The sequence below is a fragment of the Orycteropus afer genome, unplaced genomic scaffold, assembly GCF_000298275.1.
Source record: "Orycteropus afer afer isolate SDZICR_OR568_19922 unplaced genomic scaffold, OryAfe1.0 scaffold00106, whole genome shotgun sequence".
NCBI lineage: Eukaryota > Metazoa > Chordata > Mammalia > Tubulidentata > Orycteropodidae > Orycteropus > Orycteropus afer.
Genome location: NW_006921693.1, coordinates 7,025,115 through 7,036,537, shown reverse-complemented (window position 1 = coordinate 7,036,537; position 11,423 = coordinate 7,025,115). Strand labels below are relative to the sequence as shown.

General features: G+C 41.3%; 1 protein-coding gene across 1 annotated transcript in view; it reads left to right on the top strand.

Moving 5' to 3' along the window:
- The first annotated feature begins 1,836 nt into the window (after positions 1-1,836).
- TBC1D31 (TBC1 domain family member 31) overlaps positions 1,837-11,423 on the top strand; it is a 50,658-nt gene continuing 41,071 nt past the window's right edge. Inside the window, exons 1-4 of the mRNA XM_007943431.1 lie at positions 1,837-1,913; positions 2,904-3,050; positions 5,307-5,422; positions 8,016-8,194. Of these exons, the coding sequence (XP_007941622.1) occupies positions 1,837-1,913; positions 2,904-3,050; positions 5,307-5,422; positions 8,016-8,194 (519 nt within the window). The remainder of the gene's footprint in view (positions 1,914-2,903; positions 3,051-5,306; positions 5,423-8,015; positions 8,195-11,423) is intronic.

The following is an 11,423-nucleotide window of genomic DNA, read 5'->3' as shown; positions in this document are numbered from 1 at the left end:
GGGTTTGAACCACCAGCCCTCTGGTTAGCAGTCAAGTGCCTTAGCCACTATGCTACCAGAGCTCCTAAATAACACATAAAACCCCAAAATAACACTAACATCTAATGTTCACAGACGCAATTCAAAGCTATGGTAGCTTGATGCTGAAATGCTGAGTGTAGTTCCTGGAGAAGGAGCTTGACAACATCACTCTCACTGCTCTGGCCGTGCCTGCCTCTTTAATGGCTCACTGAGAAACAAACTCTGGATGCTAGTTTCATTTTCCATCTTTTTTCCTTAAAGCAAAAATCCTCTTTGGATTTCTTATGATTAGTGAAAACAGGTACTACTGTAAGTCTTTTGTAAAAATGAAGTGGCATATAGCAAACTTTTGAAAAGTAGGGGATACCTGTATATGATATGGAAATCTGGATAACATTTTGACTGAAACACAACACCAAGAGGAAAAAAAAAAAAAAAAACTAGCCAAATCCACGGCCATCCAGTGATTCTAGTGACCCAATAGGACAGAGTAGAACTGGTGTAGGGTTTCCAAAGCTGTTATCTTTTTGGAAGCACAGTGCTTCATCTTTGTCCTGATGAGCAGTTGGTAAGTTCAAACCATGGAACTTTGGTTAGCAGCCAATGCCTTAAGCACTTTGGCACCCATCAAAAATGTTCTGAAGATGAAAGGACCTTCCGAATTTCTTATATCACATCGTATTGGCATTGCCATGGAAACAGGACCAGAAGAGTGTTTATAGAATAACAATTTACACCAAAACACAGTTTCTAGTCTGACCTTGGATTTCTGTTCCTCCACACTGACTGCACACAGATAATTCCGCAAAAGAACCCAGTTTTTACTATTTTATTTAGACCATTGCTTTACTTAAAGGTAACTGTTAGATGTGCATTGTTGAAAGGAACCTGGCTTATATTGAAGAAAATCAAGTTTTTCATTTCACCCGACCAGCAGATGGGTTAGTCTGCTAGAATGGAAAAACCTCAGGTAGGTAGTCAGTTAAGCAATAGCAAAAGACAGCAGTAGCCTAAGAGTAACTTTTAGGAGACCGTGTTCTTCAAGTTTCAAGATTCGAAAAGGCACCTAAGGGTAAATGGCCTGGGTGAGTCACCCCAACTTCTCAAAACAAAAACCAAACTCAGTGCCGTCCAGTCGAGTAAACTCATAACGACCCCTCCTTGGATTTCCGAGACTGCCACCAGAGCTCCTGTATCTCTATGGAAGTAGATTGCACCGTCTTCTTTCCTAGGAGTGGCTGGTTTGAACAGCCAGACTTCTGGTCAGTAATCAAGTGCCTTAGGCACTATGCCAACAGAGCTCCCAGACTCTAGAAATCTGGATTTCAAGAGAATTAAAACCGTTTCTCACTCCATACGAATCTTTAACGGAATGCGGGGACATCAGGAGAAAATAACTTTTATTGCCTTCACGCTCCTCGTAAGGTGCCCAGGGTACAGCATTCACACGTACATTTCCAGCGCCCGCGCTCCGCACGCAGAGAACTACGATTCCCAGAAGGCTTTGGGTCCCGGGGGACGGACCAAAGAGGGACGGAGAGTAAGAGACGGTCGTTGGTTGACTCTATTGTCCAGAGCGGGAGGGCATGCCTGGGCTGAGTTTGGGAGCGTCAGCTTCCAAATAGTGGTAAATACAAAGGCCTACGCCTGCACGCGGTTGGTACGGTCCGCGGGCCCCAGCCGCGGAGCCCCGCGCTCAAATTTCCCCGCCCGGGAGCGCGGGGCGTGCTGGGAAGGCTAGGACGGTTACCTACCAATCTGGAGGTGGAGGCGGTCGGGCTGGTCCTGAGTCCGCTATCGCTCGTGGCCTTAGCCATGCAGAGCACAGACCTGGGCAACAAAGAGAGCGGCAAAATATGGCACCGCAAGCCAACTCCCGCAACTCGGAACGGGTAAAGGCCTTGACGGGAGGGCGTGGGCTGTGCAGTGGGAAGGTGCTGGGGTACACGCAGGAGTGCCCAGTGTCCCCTTTTCCTCACGGAGCTCACCTTCAGGTATTACGGTAACTGTAGTAGAAATGAAAATAAAACTCTTGTGCACCGAATTTCCTTTACAACATTCTGCATCATAAAATCTTAATAAGATAACTTAAAATTGGGGTATCAAGTTTAAGATATTTTACGTAAGAGTTGTTGTTATGTGCCGTCGAGTCAGACCAGGCTCATAGCGACCCCTCCTTGGGTTTCCGAGGCAGTATCACTAGGGAAGTAGATTGCCCCGTCTTCCTTCCGAGGAGTGGCTGGTGGGTTTGAACCGCCAGCTCCTACATCGTCATTAATTTTTACAGATGTCCATTTTTAATATGGGTGGGAGCTCTGGTAGCATAGTGCCTAAGGCACTTGACTGCTAACCAGAAGGCTGGCGGTTCAAACCCACCAGCCACTCCTCAGAAGGAAGGTTGGGCCATCTACTTCCGTGATACACCTGGGAAACCCAAGGAGGGGTCGCTATGAGTTCGATCTGATGGCAGTAGTTTGGTTTGGTGTTTGGTGCTTAATATAACAGTTTATTCAGTCTGCTACGTATTCCCTTATCACACTCTGTTGTTTTCCCTCAGTTATTCACAACTTGTAACTCTTATATATGTGTTTAATGTCTGTCTCTCCCACTAAACTGTCAGCACTGTGAGGGTAAAGACCATATCTGTTTATCGCATTACTCCTGGCTCCTGGCTTGCTCAGTGTCTGACACACGGTGAGTTCTGAACAGCGTTTCAGAAATTGCTGTAAAATTGATTCTAGGGACCAGGAGAAAGAGCAGCAGCGGAGGGAGAGGGATGAATGGGTACAATCGAATCTTCGAAATCAGATTTTTCACAATCGCCGGTAATGTTTGACATATAATTGAATGTCTGTTGTTTTGCTTGGTTTTGTGTTTGGCAGAATTATAGTGAACATCATTCACAGCACTTCTGAGTATCTTCCAAAAGCTTTGCGATTTCTGAATGTGGCTTTTGATAGCTCGGGTGATCGCTTAATTGCTGGGGACCATCAAGGAAATATCTATGTTTTTGACTTGCATACAAACAGGTAAGCAGATGCGTTCAATGTTTATTTATTTATGATTTACTATTTTAGGACACGCTGTTCACTGGTCACTCAGGAAGGCTTATTAAGTTCTTCTGTGTCCCATGCACTGTGCTGCTATGCAAAGTGCTGACTGAAGGAGGAAAATGATAAAAAGACAGTATGTTAGATTTCTCATAGAGTTACAGTGCTGGGTAGCAGTATTGCTAAAGGAACAAATGTGTTTTTTAAAATACATCCATGTAATTTCCTGATTTTTATGGCTGTATTGTGATTATATAGAAGAATTGGTTTGTAGGAAACATATGATGTCAGTAACTTACTCTCATCGTTCAGGAAAAGAGGAGGGGATCCTTCATATAATGTTCATTTTTCTGTGATTTATTAAGTAAGACATCTGTTAGTCATTGTTTCTGCCTTTACCAAAAACATGATGCTCACAATTCTCCTGCTCTTTTTACTCTTGACTCACCTACTTTGCCAATTCCCAATCTTCAGTCAGTACAACTGGCACTTCTTTGGTCCTGTAGCTAGATCAAAGTAATTGTTGGTTGACTCCATTTCCTGACAGGGAACTTCAACATCAGTGATGTTTAGCAATTCACTTGCTTTATCTATTTTTACTTACAATTCAACTAACCTTACCTCTTTCCTACTTCATTCATAAAAGTAGATCATCATGGTTTCTCTGGTTCTAATCCCTGGAACTGGGGTCTTTCATCCCATCTTCTGTGGCTTTCCTTTGCCCTGCAAGTTGTCCTCTTATTTTGCTCGCTGTCCTTTTTCTCTCTGTAAACATTCACAGCTAGTAAATGGCAGAGCTGAGACGACATCAGGCCTGATTCTAAAGCTGGGTTCTTTCAGTTTTCCTAATTGGCCAATCTCATGGTCTCCCTTAAATTCTCATCTTTCTGAAGCTCTGAATGCTCTCGTCTTCCCCTCCTCCATGAAATTTGTTTCTTTCTGTTTCATGTTACAGCTTTTTCCTGGTGTTTCTGCCTTTCTGATCATATTCCAACCCCCAGCCCCAGCTTTGGTGACTCCTCCAGGGTCCGCCCCCTTTAACGTGGCTGCACAGGCGTCTGTCTCTGGCCTGCGTCCCTCCATGTGCCAGGCGTTCTCTTTGATGGTCTTGTCACCATCAGGCCTTGGTTCCGCTGCCACGTGGAAGCTCCGATTTGGTTCTGCTACCCACTAGTCCGCCTTGGGAGAAAAGACCTGGCGGTCTGCTCCCGTGGAGGTTTCAGGCTAGGAAACCTGTACAGCAGCTCTGTCACGTCGGCTCGTCACAAGTTGGAATCGACTCAGTGGCACGCAACAGCTGACCTCAGAGAAGGACACATCTAGGTTTGGCTTTCCTGTACGTATGCTAACCATTAGGCACAGGTGCGTGTTGCATCCTTGGAAAGTGGCTGGCCCAAAGGAAGGTGTGCTGTGAGTGTGAAACATACATGGATTTTGACGATTTAGAAAAAAATGTAAAATATATCAGGATCAGAATCAGTATAATTTTTATATTGGTTACATCTTGAAATGACAATATTTTAGATATTTAAAAGATATTTTTAGAAATGCATGTATTATTAGATAAAATATACTTAAGTAAATAAAATATATTAAAATTAGTTTTTCCTGTTTTTTTACTTTATCAATGTGGGTCCTAAAATTTTTAAATGACATATATGACTTGCATTATATTTTTCTTGGACATTGCTGCTCTTAATGTTTTTCAAAGGCCTTAAACTCAACCTGTTTCAAATCACACCTATTATTTCCTATCCCTAAACTTGGTTTCTCCTTTGTCCAAACTCAAAAGCTTCAACTTTTTTTTTTTTTTTTTTTTTTAATAAATTAAACACTAGCTATGTGCCAGGGAGCTCTGGTGGTGTAGTGCCTAAGGCATGTGACTGATAGCCAGAAGGCTGGTGGTTCAAACCCACCAGCCACTTCTCAGAAGAAAGACTGGGCAATCTACTTCCATAGTGATACCACCTCGGAAACCCAAGGAGGGGTCGCTATGAGTGGGATCTGACTCAATGGCAGTGAGGTCTGTGTGCCAAGAACTGTGCTTAACACATTATTTGTTACTTCATTTAATTATCTCCACAACCTGATAAAATAGCAATTCTTGTCTTTCTTTCACACATAAGGAATTCCAGATTCCTCCGTCTTTACCCCAGATTTAATGAATCAGCAAGTCACTAAGGTTCTGTGATGACTTGAAGAATTGCTGGTCCTAATGCAGTGATCTCTTGATAGGTTTAACCTTGTTCAGCGAACAGCACAAGCTTGCACGGCTCTGGCCTTCAATCTTCGTAGGAGGTCTGAATTCCTTGTGGCATTAGCTGATTATTCTATTAAATGTTTTGATACAGGTAAGAAGTCCTCCTCTTTGTCATTTTGAAGCAAAGAAAAATACTGAAGTGCAAAAATAAAATATACATATTTTAACAGCCTATGTATTTTATACCACATTGTATTTTTTATTAGACTGAACCTATTACATTTATTTTTTTAAAAAAAAGAGATCTCAACTGTATTTTTATTATTAAATTAAGACGTGTTATAAAGTTTAAAAAGATAGATGAGTAGTAATAATAGTGATAGCTAGCACTTACGTAGTGTTTATTCTTTGCCAGGTACTGTTCTTTGACTTTATACCTATTAATTCACTTTAATCATTATAGTAACCCAAGGAGATGGATACTATTATTGTCTCCATTTTACAGGTAAGGAAACTGAGGCACAGAGGTAACTTAATCGAGGTCCCATGACTTGTAAGTGGGAAAACCAGGATTCCGGTTTAGGCAGTCTGGCTGTAGGGTCCTTGCTCTCAATTTTAGTTTTAAAATGTTGTCTTTATACTCATCCTTCCTTGGATTCCTTTCCTTGGATTCCACCCATTCTCTACTGTACATCCTGTTCTTCTTCCCCATATTTCCTTATTGAATTCCTGTCCCAAGAGAGCACCTTCCTGAGATGCAGCCTTGGTCTTCCTAACTCCAGCTGCCCCTTTCTCTCTCCCTTCCCTGCCAAAGCCCACTCTCCCACAGCTTCTGTGCACCTGTTCTGACTCTGGCTCCCCCACGCATGCTGCTGACACTTCCATCCCTGAGGTCAGGAGTAACCTCTGATTGTCTGGATCCTCTTTGTACATTCCACCCTACTTCTCAGGAGCACTGGATGGTACTGGATTACTGTCAGAGTCTCTCTTTACTCTTCATGCTCTTTGTTATTCTGCCTTTCTGTTTCTTAGTAGTAGCTCTCCCAATTCTTTTAGTGGTTCTTAGGCTTTTTGACCCAATTAAAAATAAAAAAAGTGGAGGAACCCACATAAGTTGTCAACTTTTAATTATTCTAATTGACATTGAAAAGAACAATATAATTTTGTTTCATAAAAAAGGGTTTGGTTCTTTAGCAGAAAATTTGGAGGGATATAATGCTAGTTAAAAAAAACAGGAGCTCTGGTGGCATAATAGATAAGGCATTTGGCTGCTAACCAAGAGGTGAACGGTTCAAACCCACCAGCCACTCTACAGAAGGAAGATGGGGCGATCTACTTCTGTAAAGATTTACCACCCCAAAAATACAATATGGGTCCCTATGAGTCAGAATTGACTCGATGGCAGTGAATTTGGTGAATTTACTTTAAATTTAGCTTTATGCAAAACTCATCTCATTGTCCTTATTTTTCTCATTTCACCAAGACCAGTGAAAAGCTGATCATTGACTAAGGCCAGACATTAGACTGCTGCTAGAAACCACTGCTCTCCCTAGGGGATTATCTGTTTTTCTGTTACAGCTTCGACCTACTTTGTATCTTAATGTTTCCCAGATTCATGTCTTGGCTTCTGACTGTTCTCTTCAGTTCTTCTTTCCAGGGGGAAAAAAAATTCTGATCATAAAAGTAATGCATGCCTACTGCAGAAAACTTGATGATATACAGAAAAGTGTAAAGGGAAAATAAAAGTCAATTACAGTTTACTTCCCAGTGATAATTTGAACAGTTTTAATTGTGGTAAATATTTGTGTAACAAAATATCTGCCATTTCAACAGGCTTCACAGGTACAGTTTAGTTCATCATGTTCAAACATCACTATTTTAACTGTCCCCAAATTTATCATGGAAGCTCTGGTGGTATAGTGCCTAAGGCATTTGAATGCTAACCAGAAGGCTGGTAGTTCAAACCCACCAGCCACTCTTTGGAAGGAAGGTTGAGCAGCCTACTTCCATAGTGATACCACTTTGGAAACCCAAGGAGGGGTCACTATGAGTCGGATCCAACTCGATGGCAGTGAGTTAAATTTATCATGAATAATTTTTGGTGTTTTCTTATCAGACTTTTCTCTGCTCATTCATACACACAAACACACACACACACACACAAACCTTAGAATCAGTTTTTTAAAATCTGTTGTCTTCTAACATTTCACAATCAGTTCTTCCTTATGTATTTCTTATATTAGTGAAAGTAGCACCCTGTACTTAACTAGAACCACAGTAATTTTTATTCCTTTATCTCAATACTTCCATCACTAATCCTTTGATTTTTTTTTCCTTCATAGTTCTTGAATTTGTTCCTTTCTCCATAACTTTATTAGTTTAAACCCTCCTTATCTCATGCCTGGATTGTTACAGCAAAATGCAAATTATTCTTTTTGTCCCATCTCTTCCATACTGCCAGTATATCAACCATATGTCCTCCAGTAGTCTTCCTGAAATAGAACTGGAATTGGCATTCTCTACATAAAGCTGTCATCCACAAGAGAAAGCTTCTCTCACACTTAGGCTTGTATCTAAGCCCTTTCAATCAAACCTCATCTCCTGCTGTTTCCCATGATACACATCTACTGCCATCATCCCTGGTTAGCCACAGGCTCCTGTTTCTATAGATGCTAGTGGAGGTGTCTCATGTAATACCTTGCCATTGACTGTATCAATTCATGGATGTTCATTTTTCCCCACAGTTACCAAAGAGCTAGTTAGCTGGATGAGAGGACATGAGTCGTCAGTCTTTTCGATCTCTGTGCACGCCTCAGGGAGATATGCCATCACTACATCTTCTGATACTGCACAACTATGGGACTTGGATACCTTTCAGAGAAAAAGAAAGCTGAATATTCGCCAGTCTGTGGGTATACAAAAGGTCAGTGAGAAGGAACATCTTGGCCCACTGTGATTCTCAAGCTGTTTTCTTGGTCAGAAGCATTTAGAGGTGATACAAAAATATTTATTCACTTTCCCCAACATCGCTGTGTTCTTGGAACTCATGAACAAGCAAAGCAAAATGACCAACAGAATTAAAGATGCTGCCTGTTGCTGTAACTTAGAACTTTCTGAGCTTTTTCAAAAGTTATTATGTTTAATTTTTTATTGTGATTTGGATGCAGATTTACAAAGCAGATTCATTTCACTCTCAACAGTTCATGCACGTTTGACTTCACGGCCCCAGTTACGATCTCCAGCCATAACCAGCTCGCTTCTCCTCCCTCCCTGTGACTGCCCCTCCCTGTGCCCTTGTACCTATGCCCTCCTGTCTGTCCAGCTTTCCCTCTGTGAATGCTGTCTCTCTGATGTCTCATGGCTGATTGATCTAAGGGGTGCATCTCCTTGGGGTAGGTGTTCTGCTTGTAGGTCTTTCTGCTGTTGGGCTGAGAGCCAATCCATGAAAGTGAGACCATTTTCAGGCCCTAAATATAACCTGAGGCCATAGTCTTAGGGCTTCCACCAGTCTCTATCTGACCAGTAATTCTGGTCATTTTTGTGGTTTTGAATTTGTTCCACATTTTTCCTCCCACTCTATCCAATTTTGATCCCTTTCTGAGGGGTTGGCATTGATAGCTGGGTACCATCTAGTTCTTCTGGTCTCAGGGTCATGAAGGCTGAGGTCCTCATGGTCTGTCATATCTTTGGACTAATTGTTTCCACATGACTTTGATTTTCTTCACTCTTCTTTGCTCCAGATGAGAGGAGACCGATAGTTTCATCTTAGGTGGTTTTTCAAAAATTATTACTGTAGCTATGTGACTTTAGTGTTCATAAGGATGGTAGTTTTCCAATTAGTTCATTGGTTTTGTTTTAGTTTTTTTCAACATTTTATGAAAAATTTCAAGCATTCAATGAAACTGAAACAATTTCACAATGAGTACATTACATCAACCACCTGTTGTTGTTAGGTGCTATCAAATTGGTTCCGACTCAAAGCAACCCTGTGTACAACAGAAGAAAGATTGCCTGGTCCTATGCCATTCTCACAACTGTTGCTGTGTTTTAGCCTGTTGTTGTAGCCACTCAGTCCATCTCATCGAGGGTCTTCCATTTTTTTTCACTCATCCTCTACCAAGCATGATGTTCTTCAGGGATTGGTCCTTTCTGATGACATGAGCAAAATGTGAGAGATGAAGTCTTGCCATCCGCACTTCCAAGGAACATTCAAGCTGTAATTATTCCAGGACAGATTTGTTTGTTCTTCTGGCAGTCCATGGTTCATTCAGTGTTCTGCAACAGCAGAATTCAAATGCATCAAGTTCTTCTTCAGTCTTCCTTAGTCGTTGTCCAGCTTTGACATGCACATGAGGTAATTGAAAGGACCATGGCCTGGGTCAGGTGCGCTTTAGTCTTCAAAGTGACATCTTTGTTCTTTAACAATTTAAAGAAGTGTTTTGCAACAGATTTGCCCAGTGCAGTACATCATGGTATACAACATGAGTGTACTTCCTCATGTACTGAGTTCAGTATTTGTTAATATTTAATTTACATATGATGAAATGCACAGATTTAAGTATTCATTTCTGAAGTTTTGATAAATGCATTAAAAAAAAAAAAGAAAAAACCCTAAACTCATTGCCATCAAGTTGATTCTGACTCATGGCAACCCTGTAGGGTAGACCAGAACTGCCTGAGAGGGCACAGTTATGGCAGACAGCCACATCTTTCCAATGGACCAGCTGGTGGCTTTGAACTACTGGGCTTCTGGTTCATAGTCGAACACTTTAACTACTGTGCCACTGGGGCTCCTGATAAATGCATAAACTCAAAAGAAACAAACACTACCATTGAGTCAATTCTGACTCATAGCAACCCCCAAGGGGTTTCCAAGGCTGTAACACATTTTTATGTAAGCAGACCACCTCATCTTTCTTACATGGAGCAGCTGGTGCATACACCTGTATAACCTGCACACCTGTCGTTGTCATCACCCAGAAAGGTCCATGATGTCCCTTCTCAGTCAGTCCCCACTCCAAGTAAGCACTTCTCTGATGGTTGCCACCATACATTAGTTTTGCTTGCTCTCAGATTTCACAGAAAGAGAAGTGTGGTCTTTGATATGAGGCGTTCTTCACTCAGTGTAATGCTTTCGAGACCATCTCTATTGTTGTATTTGTCAGTAGTTTGTTCCTTTTTGTTGTTGATTAATAGTCCCTTGTACAATATACCACCATTCATTTTTTAAATCTGTTTCTTTTGCTTGTAAGATTTAGGTTTTTTTTTTTTTTTGTCTATTTGCTTAGCCAGATGCCATTTTGAGGAGTGTCTTGAGTCTCCCATGTGACTAATTATTTTGCTTCAGGTTGTATTATACATGCAGCATTGCTTTTAATTTCTTGGTTATTAACATGAAAAGCTAGCAATGCATGTCAACCAAAAATGTATTTTGTAGTCTCCATGGAAATCCCAGAGTTCTTTAGTTTACTTTTAATAATTAAAAAGAGATAAAAGTTGTAGCCGGTTTATCCATTAGGGATTTAGGCCAAATGTCTTGCTAGGTCTTTTTTCCTTTAAGTGCCTCAGTACTTAAATTGAATTTTACATTCCACAGAAGAGAGCATTGGGAGTTGAAACCACAACGGAAACAGTTATGAAACAGTGACACAAAAGCCATCTGTCCTTTTTACCATGTGATTAAAGTTAGTGTTTGCTGGGTCAATGCCAGTTCTAACCAGTCTTGATGGTTGACTTTAGGAATTAGGACTCCAAATATTAACGGTGTGAGAGTAAAATTAAAGGTAGAAAATGTATGTATATTGTGAAGTATACATGTAGGTATATTGTTCCAAAACAATCAAACACTATAGCCTGTAAGTTAAAAGGAGCCTTGGTGGCACGATAGTTAAGCACTTGGCTGATAACGAAAAGGTCAGTGGTTTGAACCCACCCAGCAGCTTTGCAGGAGAAGAGACATGGTGATCTGTTCCCATAAAGATTACAGCCTACTAAACTTGCACCCAAATCACGTTGTTGTTGTTATGTGCCGTGGAGTCAGACCCAACTCATAGTGACCCCTCCTTGGGTTTCCAAGGTGGTATCACTACGGAAGTAGATTGCCCAACCTTCCTTCCAAGGAGTGGCTGGTGGGTTTGAACCACCACCCTTCT